At 42.6% G+C, this 18,591-nt stretch overlaps 2 protein-coding genes across 3 annotated transcripts in view; both read left to right on the top strand.

Annotated features, from left to right (window-relative positions):
* LOC130564246 (ribosomal protein S6 kinase alpha-6-like) overlaps positions 1-4,312 on the top strand; it is a 47,569-nt gene extending 43,257 nt beyond the window's left edge. Inside the window, exon 5 of the mRNA XM_057350193.1 lies at positions 3,981-4,312. Coding sequence (XP_057206176.1) covers positions 3,981-4,090 — 110 coding nt within the window. The 3' untranslated portion in view covers positions 4,091-4,312. The remainder of the gene's footprint in view (positions 1-3,980) is intronic.
* A 2,334-nt stretch (positions 4,313-6,646) lies between these two features.
* rps6kal (ribosomal protein S6 kinase a, like) overlaps positions 6,647-18,591 on the top strand; it is a 128,101-nt gene continuing 116,156 nt past the window's right edge. Inside the window, exon 1 of one of the 2 annotated variants that reach the window (XM_057349128.1) lies at positions 6,647-6,723. The gene's annotated coding sequence lies outside the window, so the exon portion shown is untranslated. The remainder of the gene's footprint in view (positions 6,724-18,591) is intronic. The other variant, XM_057349127.1, reaches the window with a different exon arrangement.

The following is an 18,591-nucleotide window of genomic DNA, read 5'->3' on the forward strand; positions in this document are numbered from 1 at the left end:
TCGTCTGTGGTATGAGAGCGATCGGGGGGAAGGCATAGAGGAGCCGGTTGGGCCAGTTGTGGGCCAAAGCATCCCTGTCCTTCGAAAAATAGGTTGGGCAATGAGTGTTGTCTTTGGAGGCAAAAAGGTCGATTTCTGCCTTGCCGAAGACTTCCCAAATTTTCTGAACCGACTTGGGGTGGAGCGTCCATTCCTCTGAAGGGACGTTGTTCCGAGATAGCATATCTGCTCCCTGGTTCAGTCTGCCTGGCACATGAGTTGCCCTTAGTGAGCGCAGATTGCACTGAGCCCATTCCAAGAGGCAAAGTACCAGGGAGAAAAGGCGTCTTGAGGAGAGGCCTCCCTGGTGATTTATGTAGGACACCACTGTCATGCTGTCTGATCGGACTAAGACGTGGCGGTCCCGTAAGACCGGCAGGAAGTGGCGAACAGCCAGCCATACTGCCTGCATTTCTAGGCAGTTGATGTGCAGGCCCCTTTCCTGAATCGACCAGTGGCCGAAGGCCGGTGTGCCATCGCACAGAGCCCCCCAACCCGTTTTGGAGGCGTCTGTAGTGACCACCTTTCATCTGCATGTGGTGCCCAGGGGCACACCCTGCTCCAACCAAAGAGGATCCCTCCATGGGGCTAGAGCTGTTACGCAGACCTGATCCACCCAGATGCGTAGGAGTCCGAGACGCAAAGCGTGAGGCAGAACTCTCGGTTTCAGCCAGTACTGCAGAGGACGCATCCGAAGAACACCCAACTGCAGTACTTGAGATGCGGAGGCCATGAGACCCAGCATCTTCTGAAACGCCTTGAGGGAGCGTGACGCTCCGGACGTAAAAGAGGCCGAGAGCTGCTGAATGGATAGGGCACGGTCTGGCGTGATTCTGGCCGTCAGACGGTTCGAATCGAAAACCGCCCCCAGGAACGAAATCCGTTGGCTGGGGGACAGAGCGCTTTTGGCGAGGTTGATTCTGAGTCCCAGGCATTCCAGGTGATTGAGGAGGAGGGACTTGTGGGACCTTAGCTCTTCCTCTGACTGTGCTAGAACAAGCCAGTCATCGAGGTAGTTCAGAATGCGGATTCCCGTCTGCCTGAGAGGGGATAGAGCCGCGTCCATGCACTTCGTGAAAGTGCGGAGAGCTAGAGACAGTCCAAATGGAAGGACCATGTAATGATATGAAACCCCTTCGTAGGCGAATCTCAAGAATCGTCTGTGATGGGGGGCTATCTGGATGTGGAAGTATGCGTCTTTCAGATCCAGGGAGAAGAACCAGTCCCTGGGTATATCTGCGAGAGGATCTGTTTCAGTGTAATCATTCTGAAACGCCGTTTCATAAGGGCGCGGTTCAGATGTCTGAGATCGAGGATGGGGCGGACACCGCCATCCTTTTTGGGTACGAGGAAGTAGCGGCTGTAAAAGCCCGAATCGGTTTGGTCTGGAGGAACCGGTTCTATGGCTCCTTTGTCCAGTAAGTTCACCAACTCCGTGCGCAGAACGTGTGAACTCGCGCTCTGGACTCGGGTGGTAATCATCCCGCGGAAACGCGGGGGTCTGCGAGCGAACTGGAGTGAATATCCTTGAGATATTATTCCCATTACCCAATCCGATATCCCGGGGATGGCCCGCCAGGCCTCGGCCCGTATGGCAAGGGGTTGAATGCATTGGGGAGGTATGCCGCCTTTCGGGGGCTTGACTCCTGTGGAGAGTGGAAGAGGAAGGTTGCTCTTTTTCTGACAATGTTTGTGTTTTATATAAGTGCCCGCTATAACAGCAGTGGGTTGTGCGGGCGTTAGAACAGACCCGGCATTCACATTTTGAAACAAAAACACATTTTCGCCGGCACCTGGAACAGAACGGGGTGTTTGGGCGAACAAAAGAGCCTTCTTTGAAGGAGGTCCAGCCGCAGCGAGACACGGTCCCTTCCTCTTCCTTTCCTCGGTCTCAGGATGGTGCCTGAGGCGCAGGGTCCAGCGTGATTTTTGGTCGGGGTCCCTGACGCTGAGGGTGGGGGAAACGTCTCCCGGAGCGAGATCGTTGACGCGTCTCAGCTCCTGTTACCTTCTGGGCAGCGGGGGGCGTGGCCTTCACCGGCTGCTGAGTTGGTGTTGGCTTGGGGCGAGCCGACGCAGGTCTGGACCCGGGTCTCTTGGGCAGGAAGTGCTTCATGGCCTGCGAAGATTTCTGCGGTGAAGCGTTTCGCAAAACCCTCCACTGCTGGTCCGAAGAGGCCGGTAGCGGATATTGGAGCATCGAGGAAGGGGACCTTGTCTGCTTCCTTGATCTCTGTAAGCGTCAGCCACAGATGGCACTCGAGCACCACGAGACTGGCCATTGATCTGCCTATCGCCTGGGCCGTGGCCTTGGTGGCGCGTAGGGCGAGATCCGTCGAGCTCCGCAGCTCTTTGAAGGGCGCGATATCTGTACCGGACCCGTCCATGCCCTGGAGGAGTTTGGCCTGGTACACTTGAAGCACTGCCATGGAATGTAGTGCTGAAGCCGCCTGGCCGGCGGACGAGAATGCGCATCTAGCGAGGGCCGAGGTGGTTTTGCATGGCTTGGAGGGATGGGTCGCTTTTACCGTCCAACCGATGGCCGAGGCGGACACAGATGTGCGGCCACCGACTCATCCAGGGGAGGTAGCTTCTGATATCCTTTTTCTTCCGTGCCGTCGACCGAGGTGAGAGCGGAGGAAGAAGAGGGTTGTAGACGGGCTGAGTAGGGAGCGCGCCATGACCTGGTGAGTTCATCATGAACCTCCGGGAAGAACGGTTAAGTTCGTTGACGAGGGGCTTGGCGGCGCCCCGGCAGGAACCATTCGTCCAGGCGGCTGCGAGCGGGTTCCTCCGGAGAGGACCACTCTAAGCCCAGCTCCTCCACAGCCTTAGTAAGGACACAGAAAAGCTCGGAATCCAGACCCGGCGCGGGTTCGCTGTGCTCTATAGACGGCAGGGGGGCGGGGTCGAAAGCCGAACCCGACAGCTCCTCCCCGTCTGAAGCCGCTAACGACATGCTGTCGTCTTCTTCGAATTCGCTTCCGCCAAACGAGACCATGCCGCCAGCAGATGCCGGCGGACGCTGGTCGGCTTGGGAGAAACGAACCAGCGAATTTTCTCTCTGTGGAGAAGGCGAGGCACGCCGAGGGGACGTGAGCTCGCGCTTCCCCGAGCGCTTAGTTCCTCTACCCCGCTGCTTCGTCTCCGTAGAGTGAAGCGGGAGGGATCGAGAAGAGGATTCGCTCTCTGAGAAGAAAGCTATCCGCGAGCGCAGAGAGGAGAGACTCATGTTCTCGCAATGAGGGCATTCCGTCTCTCTGAGTGCGTCTTCAGCATGGGAAACTCCCAAACATGAGACGCACTCGCCGTGACCATCAGCGGCGTGCAGGGATATCCCACACGAATGACAGTGACGGCGCGGCATTTGCAACAACGCCGCAGGAAATTTGCTCATAGAAAAATTGCTCTTTTAGAGTTCGCCGGATGGCGGCAGAGAACAGGAACCGGCGCTGCTGAGACCAGCGAATCGCTGAGCAGAGAGGTCCAGTCCGCTGCAGTGCTTTTTCCGACGGCGAAGCTATCAGTCCGAGTAGCGAGGTAGAAGTCGTCGCTGAAGGAGAAGAAATCTGAGGACCCTACGGTGATGTGTCTGCTTATATAGCCATAAGCCCCGCCCATTTTGGCGGGCACCATCGCCATAGGTCCGTGCAGCTTCGCTGCCGTTGGCAAGCACCAATGGCCGTGCAGTATTCACTGCGTTATTGTAAAGCTTCAGTCATCAAAGAAAAAGGAGTTTTCCCCATAGCGTCCTGCTACGCAGTACGAGTGAAGTATCGATAGGGAACTTTCATATTCACTCCGTGTGTATTCAGTATATCTTATTGGTTTGTTTGTTAAATGCACAAAATGATTAATTTGACAGGTTTGTTTAGTCTCAAAGTGACATCTAGAAAGTGACTTCTCTGTGTGCTTTTGATTCTGTTTCTTCTTGTTTACAGCCTTTCAGACAGAAGGGAAACTCTATTTAATTTTGGATTTTCTCAGGGGTGGGGATGTATTTACTCGTTTATCCAAAGAGGTAAGCATCTCTCATGTGTTATGCTTTTAACCTAAATTCCCTGCCTAATTTAGATCCCCAGATCGAAATTAAACAATTTGAGGTGGTTTCCCATACAGGGCTTAACACTAGTCCTAGACTAAATAAATGTCTAAACTGAAAACAGCTCCGATCCAAACCATTCTGGGGCACCGTTGACTAACATTTTAATATTTTCTACTTTGGTAAATGGTAAATGTAAATATTTACATTTCATGGTGGTGTGGTATTACAATTGCAATCAATTGTTTAGCCCTAGCATTAATACAGAAAAAGCCTATAGGTTACTTAATTCTATTATATAAATTGATAGGTTACTTAATTCTATTATATAAATTGATAGGTTACTTAATTCTATTATGTAAAACTGTCAAATGAAACCAACTGGGTTAACGTTTCCATTTGGTTAGCAAATGTGAGCTCAACAGATAGTTAATAATAGAAACCCATATAGCAAACTGACACTTAATCAATGACATTTCTTTATTACAAATAAGGTCAGTATTGGTCATTAATCAAATGTTGATGTTAAATCTTAATGAAAAAAAATAATGTCCAGTACTTAGAGTTTCTGTTACCACAAAAAATTCCATATGTATATATGCACAATTGGTGAATAAAACTGATTCTGAGGGTGGGTTGCATAGATGAATGATCGTGGGTTAAAACTTTAACCTGTATTATTTTAAACCATCATCTGCAATTAATTTGGTCTGCCATGACGGATCTGCCAGTGTAACTAAGCAGCAACAGTGTTGACGTTGTCATGTAAAAAGGAAATAAGTAAGCTATTTAAAAACCTCTCTCTGGATAGATTGTTGATCATTCATAAACACATTTCACAAACCATAGCGTTTAAGTTAAGTCTACCTAAACAGAATAAGGGGTTGAGTAAACTACCAGTCTACTGGTTCTCCAATACTTTTATATTAAAGTTTACTTAACTTGGTGCTCATGTCAACTGAACCTAAAATGTTGAATTCATTAACTGCATGCTTTTGAAAACCATAACAGACAGTTGCACTTTATGTAAATACATATTATAATTTCTTATGGTTATAAAAATGTACAGTATACAAGTGTAATATACAGTACTTATTAGGCTCACTTGCAAATAACTAAACTGCACCTTTGCATATAATTTATATTTTTTATCCTCTTAGCCTCATGTTTATTTTCTATTATTTTCTATTTCTAGTGCTATGTGTATACTGTGTGTTTAAGAGCTCCTGTAACCAGAACAAATTCCTTGTGTGTGTGTGTGTGTGTGTGTGTGTGTGTGTGTGTGCGCACTTGGCGAAAAAAGCTCTTTCCGATTCTGATTTTGATATTGATTTTTTTATTTTGATGAATATGTGAAACAAAATACCGTCGCAGAAAATATATTGCAGCATAGTAAAAAAAAAAATCAACAGAATCTGCAGTTATTATGTCACGGTGACCGGCTGGAAGAACCCAAGCGCAGGCAGCGGCGATGAAGGGGTTAACAAATATATTTATTTAAACACAAACAGAACAAAAACACCCACAATGGGGAAAAACCGAACTAAGAAATAAATATCAAACAAAAAGACTTCCCACGAGGGGGCAAAAATGAAAACAAGACAAATAAACTGAACTCAAGGACACGACCAAACTGCCGGCGGACGCTGGTCGGCTTGGGAGAAACGAACCGGCGAATTTTCTCTCTGTGGAGAAGGCGAGGCACGCCGAGGGGACGTGAGCTCGCGCTTCCCCGAGCGCTTAGTTCCTCTACCCCGCTGCTTCGTCTCCGTAGAGTGAAGCGGGAGGGATCGAGAAGCGGATTCGCTCTCTGAGAAGAAAGCTATCCGCGAGCGCAGAGAGGAGAGACTCATGTTCTCGCAATGAGGGCATTCCGTCTCTCTGAGTGCGTCTTGAGCATGGGAAACTCCCAAACATGAGACGCACTCGCCGTGACCATCAGCGGCGTGCAGGGATATCCCACACGAATGACAGTGACGGCGCGGCATTTGCAACAACGCCGCAGGAAATTTGCTCATAGAAAAATTGCTCTTTTAGAGTTCGCCGGATGGCGGCAGAGAACAGGAACCGGCGCTGCTGAGACCAGCGAATCGCTGAGCAGAGAGGTCCAGTCCGCTGCAGTGCTTTTTCCGACGGCGAAGCTATCAGTCCGAGTAGCGAGGTAGAAGTCGTCGCTGAAGGAGAAGAAATCTGAGGACCCTACGGTGATGTGTCTGCTTATATAGCCATAAGCCCCGCCCATTTTGGCGGGCACCATCGCCATAGGTCCGTGCAGCTTCGCTGCCGTTGGCAAGCACCAATGGCCGTGCAGTATTCACTGCGTTATTGTAAAGCTTCAGTCATCAAAGAAAAAGGAGTTTTCCCCATAGCGTCCTGCTACGCAGTACGAGTGAAGTATCGATAGGGAACTTTCATATTCACTCCGTGTGTATTCAGTATATCTTATTGGTTTGTTTGTTAAATGCACAAAATGATTAATTTGACAGGTTTGTTTAGTCTCAAAGTGACATCTAGAAAGTGACTTCTCTGTGTGCTTTTGATTCTGTTTCTTCTTGTTTACAGCCTTTCAGACAGAAGGGAAACTCTATTTAATTTTGGATTTTCTCAGGGGTGGGGATGTATTTACTCGTTTATCCAAAGAGGTAAGCATCTCTCATGTGTTATGCTTTTAACCTAAATTCCCTGCCTAATTTAGATCCCCAGATCGAAATTAAACAATTTGAGGTGGTTTCCCATACAGGGCTTAACACTAGTCCTAGACTAAATAAATGTCTAAACTGAAAACAGCTCCGATCCAAACCATTCTGGGGCACCGTTGACTAACATTTTAATATTTTCTACTTTGGTAAATGGTAAATGTAAATATTTACATTTCATGGTGGTGTGGTATTACAATTGCAATCAATTGTTTAGCCCTAGCATTAATACAGAAAAAGCCTATAGGTTACTTAATTCTATTATATAAATTGATAGGTTACTTAATTCTATTATATAAATTGATAGGTTACTTAATTCTATTATGTAAAACTGTCAAATGAAACCAACTGGGTTAACGTTTCCATTTGGTTAGCAAATGTGAGCTCAACAGATAGTTAATAATAGAAACCCATATAGCAAACTGACACTTAATCAATGACATTTCTTTATTACAAATAAGGTCAGTATTGGTCATTAATCAAATGTTGATGTTAAATCTTAATGAAAAAAAATAATGTCCAGTACTTAGAGTTTCTGTTACCACAAAAAATTCCATATGTATATATGCACAATTGGTGAATAAAACTGATTCTGAGGGTGGGTTGCATAGATGAATGATCGTGGGTTAAAACTTTAACCTGTATTATTTTAAACCATCATCTGCAATTAATTTGGTCTGCCATGACGGATCTGCCAGTGTAACTAAGCAGCAACAGTGTTGACGTTGTCATGTAAAAAGGAAATAAGTAAGCTATTTAAAAACCTCTCTCTGGATAGATTGTTGATCATTCATAAACACATTTCACAAACCATAGCGTTTAAGTTAAGTCTACCTAAACAGAATAAGGGGTTGAGTAAACTACCAGTCTACTGGTTCTCCAATACTTTTATATTAAAGTTTACTTAACTTGGTGCTCATGTCAACTGAACCTAAAATGTTGAATTCATTAACTGCATGCTTTTGAAAACCATAACAGACAGTTGCACTTTATGTAAATACATATTATAATTTCTTATGGTTATAAAAATGTACAGTATACAAGTGTAATATACAGTACTTATTAGGCTCACTTGCAAATAACTAAACTGCACCTTTGCATATAATTTATATTTTTTATCCTCTTAGCCTCATGTTTATTTTCTATTATTTTCTATTTCTAGTGCTATGTGTATACTGTGTGTTTAAGAGCTCCTGTAACCAGAACAAATTCCTTGTGTGTGTGTGTGTGTGTGTGTGTGTGTGTGTGTGTGCGCACTTGGCGAAAAAAGCTCTTTCCGATTCTGATTTTGATATTGATTTTTTTATTTTGATGAATATGTGAAACAAAATACCGTCGCAGAAAATATATTGCAGCATAGTAAAAAAAAAAATCAACAGAATCTGCAGTTATTATGTCACGGTGACCGGCTGGAAGAACCCAAGCGCAGGCAGCGGCGATGAAGGGGTTAACAAATATATTTATTTAAACACAAACAGAACAAAAACACCCACAATGGGGAAAAACCAAACTAAGAAATAAATATCAAACAAAAAGACTTCCCACGAGGGGGCAAAAATGAAAACAAGACAAATAAACTGAACTCAAGGACACGACCAAACATCTTAAAATAATACAAGGCACAAAACTCACAAAACACGAACAGGCAAGGAACAGGAACACGGGTAAGCACACAAACAGGCAAGGAACAGGAACACAACACAATCCAGAACAACGCACGTACACGCACATACATAATACAAGAGCACAGGACAAAGAAACAAGAGGGTATATATAGGGGAGACAAACGAGGGATAACGACATGGGGCAGGTGTGGGACATTAAACACTCAGGGAAAGATAACGAGGAAACGAGAGGAATGGGGCCAATGACAAGACACTGGAGAGAATGGACAATTGACAATGGAGAATGTCAAATGGACAATAATATGTTTCTCTCCACACATAACCAAAGACTTTGTCATGGCTCTGCTACAGGACCAAGAAAAACATGACTAAGGAAGCAGAGCCATGACATATTAACAGCTATTTAAATCCCCTTAGTTCATATTCTTTGATCAACATAAATAATAACGATTTTTGGGCGCAAAGGATTATGGGTATTCCTCACAGCATTTTGAACTAATAATTTTAAGGTTATTAAACAAATTTTTAATTGTATGGATTTTATAGGTTAGTAATTGAAATGAGCAAAGTTTTTCCAAATGAGCTTAGTTTTTCCAAAACAAATTTCAAGTGAAAATTTGTCTTACTGTATACCATAAAAAAGTATCGTTTATAAGTACAGTAGGGTTGGGCGATGTCAACCAGATTGCCATCGGATGATGGCTACAGTGAAACATCACGATGGACGATGACATCGCCCTGCGGCATTGTGCGTCTGGCACAAGCTGCGCAGAGACACATCTTTATACAGCGCGATCTGGGCAGTTATAATTGCAGGCGTGTGTCATCTGTGCAGCGCGAGCTTCACAGTTATAAAGTGAGGCTAGATTGTATTCTTATTCTGATGTTATATTTTAAAAAAGTTATAAAGTGAGGCATGTCTTCTTTATACAACGCGAGCTGCGCAAACTTCGTGGTCTCTTTATACAGCGCAAGCTCCACAATTCTAAAGTCAGGCCAGTCTGATCTGTACAGTGTGAGGATTTATGCCCATTAGCTTTGTTCGTATTTGTTTATAACGCGATTTGCAGACTGCAGCACATAGCAGCGAGCGTCACGTGATGAAAGTGAAGTGAAACATTTGTTGGAATCACGATGCTGGCTCAACATCGTCATGTCTATCAGCCATTGGCGATGGATGATGGCATCGTCTATCGGCCCAACGCTAAAGTACAGACAACATTAGGGCTGGTTGGAGCTAAATTCAGCTGGAACTGATATACACAAACAAAATAGTGTGTCATATTTATAGAAATGCATTTATATTTAGGGATGCAACAATACAGCTCACCCACAGTTTAATACGAACCTCGGTTCCCTTTCTGTCGGTTTCTCGACGTTGTGTCGAACCGACAGAATGGGGTTTGTCTTGAGAACCTATCATCTTCTGAGTATTTAGAAAAGGCCAATGAAAATTGGCGAATGAAATTTGCATGCCGGACTCCTCCCCGGATGTCCGGGTATAAGAGGGAAGCCGGCGTGCTCATTCATTCACCTTTTGTTCTTAAGAGCCTACGCATCTGATGAGCTTCTCTACGATCTTTGGAGTTCATTTTTCTGCTGGAATCTACGACGTGGACAGTGGACGGTCCCTTCCTGCAGTGACTCTCCCCTGGGCGTCTCGGCAGTTCCAGAGGTGTTCGAGCAAATTTCCTTTCTAAAAGAGCAAATTTCTCCAGCGTGGCATGTCCCGCTGTTCTCATGGGTGCAACACACTCATCGAGGAGGGGGACGGACACGATGCCTGCTTCCAGTACGCTGGGGCAGACGTTGTGGATACGTCCTGCCCGCACTGCGGGCGGTGATGATTCAGACGTTGCGTCACGGGTGGCTGTGTTCCCACGGGACTCAGCCACCACCTCGTTTGCTCCCCGTTCCGTGGCGGCAGGACTACGGCCCTGCCGTCCGCTACGGCAAGCAGCGAGGGTGATATGAGGATTACTGTTAGTGATAATCCTCCAGCCACTGGCTCACGGACCGTTTGCACCTCGTCTCGCTCGTCTGACCGTTCCCCAGGAGACGGTCCCACCGTCTTATTCCTCAATCACGTATTCGGACACGATGCGTGATGATGAGATGTCTCTTGCAGCATCGGGGGGTGACGTACTGCCATCCGACTCCGACGATTCCTCGGGCTCCCTCCTTCGGGGGGTCGATCCCAGGAAGAAGCGGACGTCGAAATGTCAGCCATGCTTTCCCGGGCCGCCGTGAGTGTTGGGTTGCAGTGCTCGCACTGCCTCTCCCGCCTGCCCCCAGTGCCGTGTTTACCGGAAGTGCATGAGGAACGTAGTAAGACCTGGAACGCCCCCTTTCCGGCACGTTTCACGTCAAACAAAGTTCTGTCACCCTCTCTTCCCTCGAGGTTGAGACAGCTAGAGCATACGTCGATGTCCCCCAGGTGGTGCCGCCGCGGTGCACTTGTGCCCGTAGACGGCGGCCACCTGGGGGGGGCTCGACCTTGACTCCCATCCAAAGCATGTGGGGTCTCGGCATCTCTGGTGTCGAGAGCTTACATTGCAGCGGACCAAGCTGCCTCCTCTCTCCACGCTATGGCTCCTGCCAGGCCAGGGCGTTGAGAGAGCTCCACGAGGGTAAGACTGACCCAGCGCTTATGCAGGAACTCCACGCCGCCACCGACCTCGCTCTATGGGCGACCAAGGTGATTTGCCCAGGCCAGTCAACGTCGCTCCGCTAGAGATTGTGACGCGGCTCAGTGCTGTGGCGTCTTCCATAGGAACCCCATTCTGTCGGTTCGACACAACGTCGAGAGACCGACAGAAAGGGAATGTCTTGGTTATGGATGTAACCTCGGTTCCCTGATGGAGGGAATGAGACGTTGTGTCCCTCATGCCACAACACTGGCTGCCCACCCCAGCGGTCGGGGGAGGATGCTTAAGGCTCCTCAGACCAAAGGTGAATGAATGAGCACGCCGGCTTCCCTCTTATATCCGGACATCCGGGGAGGAGTCCGGCATGCAAATTTCATTCGCCAATTTTCATTGGCCTTTTCTAAATACTCAGAAGATGATATGTTCTCAAGACAAACCCCATTCTGTCGGTTCGACACAACGTCTCGTTCCCTCCATTAGGGAACCGAGGTTACATCCGTAACCAAGACGTTTTTCACCCACGGTTTTTGGTTCGGTTCTGATGGCTTTGCACATTAAAGTGTATTTTCATTGTTCTATGCTTATGTGACAGGAACAGTAAAAAGTTAAGAAAAAAAAACGATTTTACTGAAATTCTCTTTATTTAACTTATTTTATGGTCTTTAAGCAAAAATCAACTTCTACAAATTCCTGGTGTATTGAATAAATGTAAAGATTTATTTAACCGGAAAACCGCAGTTCACTTACACGTATTGATCCGTGAAGGTTGTACCGAACGGTTCAATATTATATTGAGAATTGTGTCATCCCTAATTTATATGTTTTACGTGTAAATGTCAAATACGAAAAAGAAACCCTGAGTTAGGCAACTCTGATGCTGGAGAAATCCCAAGAATCGGTGCTTAACATCAACTGCACATGCTTATCTGTAAACTGTTTTACTTCCAAACTTGGAGTTGTTAGTTTACTTAGCTTTACATGTGAAGTTGGCCATATTAATTGTCTTAATTTTTCACTTTACATCAGCAGTGATCTCTTTCCAAACAGTTTTTTTACTACCTTTGATTCCGCTTTTTAAGGTTAAACTTTAATTTCTAAATCAGAAAAGTTCCTCTTTTTGGCCGGATTACGTTTCTCCATGTCGCAAAATGTAAGGGCGAGGCATCTACACTCTAAATTTTTGGGGCATGATATGTAAATTACGATTGATTTCAACCGCCGCATTTACCCATTAAATATCCAGTAAAAATGATTTCTGCGCATGGATCTGCTCGTTTCTTTGTTAGATTGATTAATGAGGCCCTATGAAACTATCAAATATAAAAAGTAATACCGCCAGTAGGTGGTGGCAAGGCATTATTCTGTTGAGATTACTTAATGGTTAGGCTAATGTTCAACCTTTTTAAAAAAAACACAAATATACATTCTGACTTTCTAATAAATATTTATTAAAAGCTAAACTGGAAGGAACATAAAAACAAATATTGACTCATTTGTTTAACATGAGATTTTCCCCCAATTTTTCATCTCAATTGGCAGTTGTATTTCATTATTGAAAGGATCGTCACAGGGATCCTATTCCTTTTATTGTCCATTCTTCCAGAAAAGCACGGCAGGGCGAAGGCGAAAGAGCCCGCCCACGAGCCAACCGACGAGCAAGACCCGCTTACCATCAAGATTGTGCGCGCTGCGTCAAGATGGGCTGTGCTGCAGCTCGTTATTCTTGCGATAGTGAAGTTTAGGTGTGTCTGTTTGTTCACGGCATTTCAGTGATGGATGTTATATAAACGGTGCATATAACGCTGGATTTAGAGATCCTTTGAAACTGATAGATGGCGCGGTCCCAGTGCTAAAAGATGCCGGACATGAACTGCACGCGGTAAGTCAAACTAAGTCATAAATCTGTGTTTTCTTTGCAATCGGCGTTTACGTGCATAATGTACAAAACACAAAGGGATTAATGTGATCATGAGGGCTGCAGCTATCGACTCTTTTACTAATCGAGTATTCTACTGATTTTCCATCGATTAATCGGGTATTCGGATAATAAGTACTTTTTCTTTATTAAAAAGCAATACTAAATATACAAGAGAAAATAAGACGGGTCTTGTTTCCTTTTTAGAACAATTAAAAGTTTTTATTGCTGAAATTGCATACATTAATATCTGTGAAAACTAAACCCATTTAGTACATTCCATTGCCATATTAAATTCAAAATGCAATATAATACAAATATATAAATAAGAAACATGAATAAAAAAAGAAAGAATAATTTCAATGGTAAACAACTAACTTCAGCTTATGCATGATGCATTTAGTTTATATAAATTAGTTTTAGTTTATTTTTTTACTATTAAATAGCCTATGACTTTTATTTTGGCAGGTTGTCGAAAGACACTTTTTTTTAGTATGTCTGTTTCTTCACTGAAACAATAACATGTTCGTGAAATAAACTCTCAGAGCAACTCTGGATGTGAAGTTCATGTCCTCATTCAGCGCAGACGCAGACAAATTTATGAGCATCACGCGTGTAGCACGTTAAGTTCATTCACGCAGACACGCAGACCAGCCATCCAGATGAAATTTGTATATAACAGGATTCGGCGTCCACAAGTCCGCATCTAGTTTGATGGACTCAATGCATCTCGTTCTGGAGCATTTAGAAAACAGCAACGCAGTTCCCTGTTCGTCGAAAAATGACACGAAAGGGGTACCCTGCACGTTCAAAAGTGATGCCGTGGGGCGCTGACCGAGTGTAAATATGTGACGAGTCGGGAGTGAGAATGTGTTGTATCTTCACACAGAAACAATGTGAATGCAATGACAGAGTACACCACCGTTGCGGAGGCATTTTCCATCATATTTCTATATTCATCACAGTGCCGAAAACCCCCCAAAAATACGGCCACATAACAGTTTTTTGCATTTGACACGAATATATTAAAACTATAGCCAGTAACACACACCTACTGTATCTGAGATCATCGTTTGTGCTGTGTATTATAGCAAATAATCTGACTAATAAAACTTTCATGTAAACAGCAGCAAAGAGATGTTCTTCTGTCATGTAAACATGTTACTGCGATTAAGTCCTTACTCTGATTATTGGAAATAATCACATTGTTGGTGCGCATGTAAACATAGTCATTATCTCTATTTTATGTTGCCAGTTTTTTTGTTACGTGAGACCTGGAGCACCACATTAGCACAGTAATGTAAGTACCAAGAAAGTATTAAAGACCACAGTATACAGTCAGCAACGAGATAAGACAACTAGAGCAGAAATAATTTATGTAAACTGTCCACTTTTTGTTGGTCTTAAAGCTGCATTAGGCACTCACTAATTGAATAAACTGAGAAAATAAAACATTACAGAAGATTAACTTTAAAAAATAGACAGTAATTTATAAAAAGTTATTCATTATATATTTTCATTATATTTCTTTTTTTTAACATTAATGTCATAGCAGCAGGTATATTAGGTATATACACTCTAAGAAGAAAAGGTTAAAAAATGAACCTTTTGAGGTTCCTGGAGATTGCAACTGTGGGGGAACCTTAAAGGTTCATTTTTGAACCTATTTGAACCTTTGACCAGTTGAACCCTCTCTTAAAGGTGCATTAAAGAACCAGCAGAGTTCCTTTTGGAACCCCTTTTAATCACCATTTCAGTAGTATTATTACTATTGTTATTATTATTATTATATTACACATTATACTATAACAACATTTCATAACACATGACACACCACCATTATTCTCCATTAAATATTTATTGCGTACATGCAAACATTTCAGATAAAACACAAAATGACAATACATTTTATTTAACATCTGATTGTGATATGTATAACATTAACAAAGTAAAATAATTATGAAATAAAGCATGCCCACCTCACTGCATAAATTTATTTAGACAAACAAAAATGCCCATTTTAATCTGTAATATGTGATCATATTTGATCATGATTACTCGCCATCATTTTCCAAACCCTCCTGACTGTCTTTCCTTAGCTTTTTGACTAGTGTTTTTGTATGTAAGTGAACGGTGAATTTGTCAGTCAGTAACATTCTTCCTAACATCAGCCATAAAGAGAAAGTCCATTAACTGTTGTATGCAGTGCAGAGCTGTGTAAATCCCAGTTGTATGATCCTTCAGTACTGCAGGGTGACAGGACCACAGTCTGTTTTTTGAAAAAGTGCAATAATAAGTAATACAAATAAAACACTAAAAAAAATAGATTTAGAAATTACCTTTTGCCCATCAGCTGCCACACTGCACTGATGTAGGCTTCACTGACACCTGAGAGAAAGAAAAACAGACAAATTAATAAACTAACAATTAACGTTAACATCTTCAACTCTGTAATTTTAGATTTAGATCTTAATGATATCTCACACAGTAGATCACAGTAGAGGGATATGTATCATCAGTAACATCAAGATGCCACAGCCTGAGGTAATAATAAGGATCAGGGCCCGGTTGCATAAAGCACCTTAAGTTTTTCCCTTAAGTATGACACTTAGGGGGTGATTTTCCTTTACCAAAGACAATAGGAGAATAACTTAAGTAAAACTTAAGGTATACTTAAGGGAAAATTACACTTAAGATGCTTTATGCAACCGGGCCCTGTCATTCATGTTCATATTGCTGTTATTGTGTATTGCCCAAAGATTTGGACACATTTTATTTTGATGTTTTAGCATCATTGTTTCAAGAACTATAATAAATACATCCCCTTAAAACAAAAATACTGAATAGAGATAGAGGCAAGAAACCTGAATATAAATAATGTTATTTACCTGTGATGGTAATCCAGATCATTAAGGAAAACTTGCTCAGCGTCGTGCATGGACAAATTCTGCAGCACAGCCAAACCAGTGTATGATGGTCTACTAAATACAAAATGTTAATTTAAATATACCTTTATACTAATACAGAATAGCAAACCAGTTTACTCAGATCTCTTCATAAATTCACCATCGTAGACATGATGTTTGCATACCGTACATTGGGCTTTAAAAGTGCAGAGCAGGAGAAGGCACAAATGCATAACATGGGTGGACACAGCTCTGGAAACAGAACACCACAGATCAGTGAAACTCATTTGTGTTATGTTGTGTACTCTGCAGTACTCCTTAAAGCCACAAGGCTTTCTCAATAACATGTATTATTCATAGATTATGCGTTTATCAATTTAGATCAAACATTACCTGTAGCATGTTCCTTGTGGTTAGGTATAAATGGAGATCAAGGATTATCCGTTCATTAAAATTATGTAGGCTTTTGACTCTTTGTACAGGTTGTGGGTTCCACATTAATGGCAACGTGACAGTAGAGAGACACATCTGGAAAAGCACAAACTCAACAGAAAACACATTGAATGATTAAAAGCTATACAGTAATATACCACAGTAAACTTGATCAAGAAATCATTGGTTTCAGCTAAATATTCAGTCTTGTCATGTAAATAATCGTAATTAAGATTAAACAAACATTCACACTTAAAGGGATACAGTACTTCACCCAAAAATGAAAATTCTCTCATCAATTACTCACCCTCTGATTGTTCCTGTATACATTTATTTGTTCTGCTGGAAGATATTTGGAAGAATGTCAGATCTCATCCCCTACTGACTCCCATAGTATTTATTTTCCCTATGGCAGTAAATGGGGGATGAGATCCGACATTCTTCCAAATATCTTACTGTGTGTTCAACAAAACAAAGAAATGTATACATGTTTGGAACAATCCGAGGGTGAGTAAATGATGACAGAATTTTTTTGGGGGGTTAAGTATCCCTTTAAGACAGACTACTGCTGACTTAATGTAGATGACCGACACAGAATGTATTAACATATTAATATGTTATGAAGTTTAGTTCATTACTTGACAGAATAAATTATAATAGTCACTAAATCAGCACATGTTTACCTAAATAAACAGACTGTTTATTTCTGCTTGTTGTGCCTTGCAGACTACAGTTACCAACTTTGGCTGTTCAATAAGAAAGCACAATTTTTTACGTTAAACACATAAATCTTCATTAACATTCAGTAATTATGGTCTGATTGTTGTCCATATTTGGTTGCTAGAAATGCGGTTCATCCATTTTTCAGGTGCGTTGTCACCTGCGTCTTAGCATCTTTCCCCCTTTCAGTGATATATGTTTATCTTTTTCTCTACTTAAAAGAAAGTAAAGGGGTCAAATAACTAACACAAATGTTGCCTTTGTAGCACTATACATCTCTCTTTATAACTTTTACACTGTCCTAAATAAAAAAAAGGTCACTTTGAAATCGGTTAACTAACAGAGCTTTAGTCTGTATTTTAATGTACAGTAACCGTGTTACATTTCATGTTTTATTTTCATGTTTTCATAAAGGTCATAGTAATTTTGTTAAGTCTTACCTCAGATATTCGAGCATTTCATCTCAGTTCCTGCACTCGCGCAGCAGTGTTTGTAATGTTTTTTTTTAGCTGGGCCACGGGCGCAAGAGACATTTGAACGCAAGACTTCGTTCGAGGCAAAGTCGAGTTGAAATATCCCACTTCCGACCTCGTAGCGTTCCAGTCAAATACTTTACAGTTTCTTAACGTTTCGCGTAAGTTAGCTCCGCGCTAATGTCACTGCAAGCATGTTGGATCATGTAACGCGTCTCCCTGCGCTCGTGCTTGATTGATCTGCCCTGAGTTCATAAATCGTATGTCCGACTATGAGCGCAGTTTCCGATGTTATTTCCAAGTAGTATTTGGAAAGAAGCATTGCTTTGAACGTAGCACTGTCTCTTGAACTCACAAGTCTACGTCATTTTTGATGTTTGAAATAAGTTAAAACGATTGGAGATGTTTTTCTCTGTGTTTTTCATGGGGAAATGACATGTGATGGTGGTGTCCACCTCTCAAATTGTCTGTGTATTTTATTTTTTTATGTTTTTATATCTTTAAATATGACTAATGTAAATGAAAACTAAAGTAGGCTAAAATTATTATAATAAAATGATATTAATAAGGATAATAATAACATCAACAACTAAACAGCAGAAAATCTAGTCCATCTCAGAAAAGGTTCAAAAAGGAACCTTGGTAACAGGCCAGGTTCTAATTTGAACCCTTTTGCCACAAGGGAGGTTCTAAAAAGAACTTCTAACAGTACAGGGCTCTAGACTAACTTTTTGCACTGGTTGCACTGGTGCGCCTAACTTTTTTCTTAGGTGCACCAGCACAAAAGTTAGGTGCACCCAAATTTTCGACCGCATCGCATTTAACACCGCAGTTTTACCAGTTCATTTCTTTTTAAATCGCTGTCCATATAGGCAAAATTGACTTGTAAATGATTAACTAACAACCTGGTCAACATAAAGTTCTTTATTTGAAGCACAATTCTACAAGAAAGGTAACTTACTGAAAAAGTGTTGGTGCTTAAAGTGCTTCACTGAACTGAAACTTAAAACATCTCAAGATAAATGGTTATGCTTATGATTTTCAGACGGATCAGGCCTTAACTTAACATTATTCACGAAAAAGTTGTCAATCGTT

This window comes from Triplophysa rosa, linkage group LG13 (assembly GCF_024868665.1).
Source record: "Triplophysa rosa linkage group LG13, Trosa_1v2, whole genome shotgun sequence".
NCBI classification, from domain to species: Eukaryota; Metazoa; Chordata; class Actinopteri; order Cypriniformes; family Nemacheilidae; genus Triplophysa; species Triplophysa rosa.